Source organism: Sardina pilchardus, chromosome 5 (assembly GCF_963854185.1).
Source record: "Sardina pilchardus chromosome 5, fSarPil1.1, whole genome shotgun sequence".
In the NCBI taxonomy this organism is placed as follows: Eukaryota; Metazoa; Chordata; class Actinopteri; order Clupeiformes; family Clupeidae; genus Sardina; species Sardina pilchardus.
The window spans coordinates 6,182,707-6,188,706 of record NC_084998.1 but is presented as its reverse complement, the minus strand read 5'-3'; the positions used below and the strand labels follow the sequence as shown (position 1 = coordinate 6,188,706).

At 48.8% G+C, this 6,000-nt stretch overlaps 1 protein-coding gene across 1 annotated transcript in view; it reads left to right on the top strand.

The window, feature by feature from the left end:
- doc2b (double C2-like domains, beta) overlaps positions 1 to 6,000 on the top strand; it is a 145,306-nt gene that overhangs the window by 82,260 nt on the left and 57,046 nt on the right. The window contains exon 10 of the mRNA XM_062536138.1: positions 1 to 77. This exon is cut by the window's left edge and continues 127 nt beyond it. Within this exon, the coding sequence (XP_062392122.1) occupies positions 1 to 77 (77 nt within the window). The remainder of the gene's footprint in view (positions 78 to 6,000) is intronic.

Genomic DNA, 6,000 nt, shown 5'->3' with positions numbered 1-6,000 from the left:
CGGAGCGGCCGCACCGCCAGCCGCCAGCCGGAGGGACGAGGAGCCGGATGTGGAGGGCTACGACTCCGACGACTCCAGTGAGTACGCCTTCCTGCTGTCCGCTCACTCAATGCCTCCTTTACCTCTGTGTGTGTGTCTCTCTCTCTGTCTCTCTGTTGCTCTCTCTCTCTCTCTCTCTCTCTCTCTCTCTCTGTCCCTCTCGCTCTCTCTCTCTCTCTCTCTCTCTCTGTCTCTCTGTTGCTCTCTCTCTCTCTCTCTCTCTCTGTCTCTCTCTCTCTCTCTGTCTCTCTCTCTCTCTCTCTCTGTCACTCTCTCTCTCTTTCTCTCTCTCTGGCTCTCTGTCAGTCTATACTGCTGTATGCTATGTTGCTTATTGTGTGTGTTCCTCTCCCTTCTGTATTTCTGGTTTCTCCCTCTCCCTCTCTCTATTTCTTCTCTTTCTTTCCATCTGTCTCTATTTCCTCTTTCCATCACTCCCTCCCCCTCTATTCTTTCTATTTCTCTCTCTTTCACACACACTCTTGCTCTCTCTTTCTCTCTCTCTCGCTCTCTCTTCCTCTGCTGATCACTTTGGAGCTTAACTCTGCAAAGCCAACTGTTGCTGTGCAGGCTGCCTCTCCATCCGTCAGACACGCAGGAATAGAACGCTGCTGTTTTTAAGAGCTGAAAAGAACAACACTACAACACAAAGCACTTCTCTGCACCGTTAGAGTGATGCATCTCCCAAACAGCCCAAACACACACACGCCTGCCGCGGCCAGAATACGAGGAAATGTGGGCATCCTCGTTTCAAGCACATGGGATGAATCATATCTCCCAGCAGCGTTGTTTCAATAGCCTTTTTTTTCTCTCAGGCTGGCAGGAAATGCACGCAGCTAGTGGAGATTTGTGGGAGTGATTTGGAGATTTGGATGGAGAGCTGTTTATATCATTAGCCCAAACAGCAGCCAGACGCACAATACAAATGCAACATGTGAGCTCGGACCAACCGGTGTCTGTTTGGCTTCGCCGCCGCCACGGCACGTCACAGGATTATTAAGCCAGACAGACAGACAGCTCACTGTTGACAAAAGGGTGCAGGGGTGCACTCTTAAATTGACACACACACAGACAGGAACTGTATCAGCAGTATGGTGCTATGCATTGTTATTGTCCCTGTGAATATTTCACTGCCCAGGCAACAAGGCAAATGATTATTGTTATTCATTTGTTGATATGGCAGCGCGTGAGGAGATCGACTCGTAAACACAAGCAGGGGAAATCCGTGTGGCCATAAAATGGAGTTATTCTCGTGTTCAGAGTGGGCACTCTGTCTAGGGTGGAGTGTGCATGCATGCAGCAGGATGGAGTGTACAGTGTACAGTAGGGAGTGCTCATGATGGAGTGCTCGCTCGTGGAGTGATGAGTGGCTTAGAGCAGCACTGTTTGTTTCCTAATCCAGCGCGGCTTTGGGCCGGCATGGAGTGATCCGCTGTTGACAGATGTTGACCTGTGACCTCGTCAGTAGGCACAGGAACACTGGATGACATGACAGGGATCATCAAATCTAGCCTGATTCGGTGAGGAGATGAATCCTCCCCCCTCCCCCCTCTCTCTCTAGGCATACCAGGATAGAAACTGCTCTGAAATGTTTACAAATGGATTCCTGCAGGAATCACTCTGTGAATTTGCAGTGATTTGTTTGATTGAAAGACTGGATGTTGGTTCTGAATTCAGAGCAACCTGTCTGTCAGTGTGCTCAGCAATTATAGAGCAAAACAGCCACCACCCTAGCTACCCCTTTAATGGATAGGGAATAATTTGTTGTGCGTGTGTGCAACTGTGTATGTGTGTGTGTGTGTGTGTGTGTGTGTGTTTGTGTGTGTGTGTGTGTGTGTGTGTGTGTGTGTGTGTGTGTGTGTGTGTGTGCGTGCCTGCCTGTGTGCGCTTGTGTGGATAAAACGAATTTAGATATTGACTGAAGCTATTCAGATGTGCCTGTAATGCATCCATTTCTTGTGGCGCTTGTGATTTGCACTGTCAGAATGCTCTGGAGTCTATCAGGTGGTCAGATGTTTCATGGCTCTTAATCACAGTCTGCCCTAGCAAGACTCCCCCCCACACACACCCACCCCCATGCCCCCCCCCCCCCCCCTCTCCTCTCCCCCCCCACACGCCTCCTCACCCGCCACCACCTGCCTGGTGCCCAAGTCGAATGGCAATCAACACATTAGCACAGCTAAGAGCCGAATTACCGTCTAATGGGAGTCTTTGTTATAGGAGACGGGAAACGCGAATGAGGTCATTTTCACTGGGTTCCAGGTACTGTGAGAGCATTTGATCAATTCCTCCAACCCACATTTATTTGGTGGGCCCACATTACATTAGACAGGCTCCCAGTCGTTAAGGGACATCACAGGAGGCTGTTGAGATGCAACAGATGGCTTCCATACAAACCACAGATACTCCTCAGCTAATGTGTTTTATGAAGCATATTTTGTGTTCTTCTGAATCTTTGGAAATTAGGTATTTGTGAAAATTAATATTTGTTTAGTTCACACCAATTGACAACAAGCAAGCAAAAACAATGAATGTATAATATGTAATATCTGTGAAGTGTACGTGTTAGACTGTCCATTCTCTCAGCTTCCTCTGGATAATGACTGATGGCAGTTTTTGCCAGCTTTTCACACACGCCGGTTAATGAGCCGATATGATGAGACGCATAGAGATGAAAAACAGGCCACTTAAGCGTCGACTGATGCAAACCTCCGAAGCGTTTGTGAGTGTTTTTGTCGTCCCTTTCACCGGGGGACTCTTTTGGGTCTCGGCGGGCACAGCAGCGGGGGGACTCTTGAGGACCAGGCCAGGCGCAGTGCCACAGCACTGGGTGAGTTAGTCTGACGGCACCACGGCCCTGTTGTGCTGTGCTGCGCTGCTCCCTTCTCCCGCTTGTCCCCGCAGCGCGCCGCACCGCGCTGCGCTCACTCAAACAGTCTCCAGTGCATTCATTATGCTGCGCCGCCTCTCGCTTCAATTTCAACACCATTACTGCGTCAAGTGTAGTCCTGCGTAGTCTAAATCCTGCCATTTTTGTTTTTACAAAATCTCTGTGGGTTATATGTATTATATTTTCGGATTCACTGCTTTTCTTCGTAATGTTTATGGGGAACTGTATTGCCTAACCATCAAGGAGTTTTTGAATTAAGTGATTTTAAAATACTCCGGCACAGCTTTGCTTACTGTGCACGTCGGCATAGGCTTTAAGTCATGGTGGGCTACTTTAAGTGGTACCATTGTCTGGTCAGCTTTCACAGACCAAATAAGATACATCAGGTTAATTTTCAGTTTAGACTCTCCATTCCATTCTTTCTATTCACTTCATCTGGGAAGATCTCTTTATCCACGATTGCCCAGACACAAATACACAAATTGCACAAATAACCCCTAATCAGGGTTTGAAGTCATGCTCTAAATTTTGGATGATTATACACTTCAATGCTTCCCCATGATTGCCCATAAGAGTTTGTGCTATCTAAACACCCCCCACCCCCCACACCCCCCCAACTCCAGGAAGGCAGAACCCATCTCCACTCCCCACCCTTTTCGGTACCATGCGGAGAGGTTTCACTTTGACATTAATATTACTGGCGAATTTGCATGAGCCTGAGCCAGCCACCATGGCGTAGCATTTTCAGATCGCTTTTTCGTCAGCGGAGATTTTAATTGAAAAGGAAAAGTTCATTACCCACTGAGTCCTCCAGCCGCCCAGACACCCACCCACCCATGTGCATGCACGCACACACGCACACACACACACAGCTGTATGCACACACATGTGCGCACACATACTCACACACATATAGCGCAATCAAGTCAGATGTGGTCATAAGCTCATTAACTAGGTCTCTCTCTCAGGAGATGCCAGAACACCGGTCTGATCTTCCTGCTCCCAGCCCTGATTAGATCAACGGCCCCTCCGTCTCGTTCCCCTTAGACTGGGGAAGTCTCGGGCATGTTGTTCATGAAAGACTCCATCAAGCGATCGCTGGTAGAGAAGCTGCAGCCATGCACAGGGCCAGTCATAGGAGAGAGATTAATTCCATCTCCTCCGCTCAGAGGAGAGGGAATTAAGCCGTCAAAGCCGTCGAAGAAAGGACAAAACAGAAAGATGACCGTTCGAAACGGCTATCTCATTACTCAAGTCTATGCCAGTGAAAGAGCATCTCAGATGTGAATTGCACAATTAAATGGTTATGTTCTTAACCTAAACATTTGTCAACACTAACCTTTACGGTGACGCGTCAGCCATTGCGCACAGAGCCATAATTCAGGCTGCCATGGCAGCACGGTGCTACGCTATACGTTAATGTATAGCACATGGGCGTATATGTTCCATTCAGCCCGCAGAGCCATGAGTGCATCACACGGCGTTCATCAGGCCCTGCGGCTGCGTGGCCCAGAGACACACTCAGGTATAAGCAGGGATTCCCAGAAGCAGGCCACACAGCAGAATCCTATTAAGGGTCTATCTGCAAGCTGTCGTCAGATAATGACGAGAACAGGGGGGACTGGGTGTGCTGGCTGGCTGGCTGGCTGGCTGGCTGGCTGGCTGGGACGAGCGCACTGTAGCCTCAGCACCCCCGGGGGGGGGGTTAACCCAGGACCACACGCCGATTCTGATCAGCCGTCAGCCCCCGGTGCGGTTTGCTTTATCTGTGGGGACCCTATGTGAGCTTTCTGCCCGAACACCACCGCACCCACACACTCACACACACACACGCACACACACACATACACGCACACAACCCCCAGGTCCTCGGTGGAGAAAACAGACGCGGGAGTACGCCTACGGCGCCCGTCATGCCACTGCCCCCTGGGCACTCGGCACACACACACACACACACACACACACACACACACACACACACACACCAGAGCCATCAGCCATCTGTGTGATTGCCATCAACAGGGGTGCCGCCGTGTCTTGTTTGGTTTCAGCAGTGCTCCACTGACACGTCTCTCGCCGTTGCACTTGGCAAACTTTGGGACCGAGCTGTTCATGAAAGGTGGCCGCAGTGCCACTGTGGTGTTTGCTTCTTTGTTTGTTGTTTGTTGGAGACAAACACTTGTGTTGTTCTTATAGCCTCTATGATTAACTGGTAAGCCGCTGTGCACTTGGTGTTCTTTTTGTTTCTTAAGTTATATATTTAAATAATTAATTGAATAAATGTGTAGAATTAATTAGCGACCATTCAGACTAAAAATGCTTAGTGTGTTGGCTGTATAATCTGTTTTATGAGCTCCAGCGTGGCTTTTTTTTTTTTTTTTTTAAAGGGACCAGAAGGTGCCTGTTCATGAAAGTGAAAATAATACCTCGGCTCCAACTCCTCATTGTGTCTGAGGTAATTTAAAGCTACTTTGACCAGACCTTTATTTATGGCTGTAATTTTTGACGATAGTTTGAATAGACATTTACCACGGCCTTCGGGCAGTGATTCGGTAATGTAGTCTAGACTTTAAAAAACAGAGAGCTCAGCACTGTTTTTATAGTGCTCTGAAGCAGAGTTACGAGGCTGGGGTGTATCATTTCAGACAGGTGCGGTGTGAACGCAGCTTTATTTCCAAGGGTAGGGGCCACTCAGCAGTCGCGCTCCTTGAGTGCGTCGATCACTGTGATCATAAAAGTCCCCCCACTGCCTTGTTGCAAGGGAAACAACCAGTGTTCATACAACAAAGTGCGAGTCTGTGCTTCACAATGGTGATGACGCAATGAGCAATGTACAGTAGGGTTGATGATTTCAACAGGTGGACAATGTATTGCAAAGTATTACAAATGGCAAGTTGCTAAGATGCATGGTCAGTCTTTCTGAAAGTTGAAACGGGTGACAGTCAAACATGGCACCTCAGGCTGCAGTTTGCGCTTTTTAGAAGAGTGAAGTCTACCACTATGTCCGTCCGACACACACCAGGCAGTCAGGTTGCACATGCTCTCCATGCTCTATGAATCCTGGCCCCCCT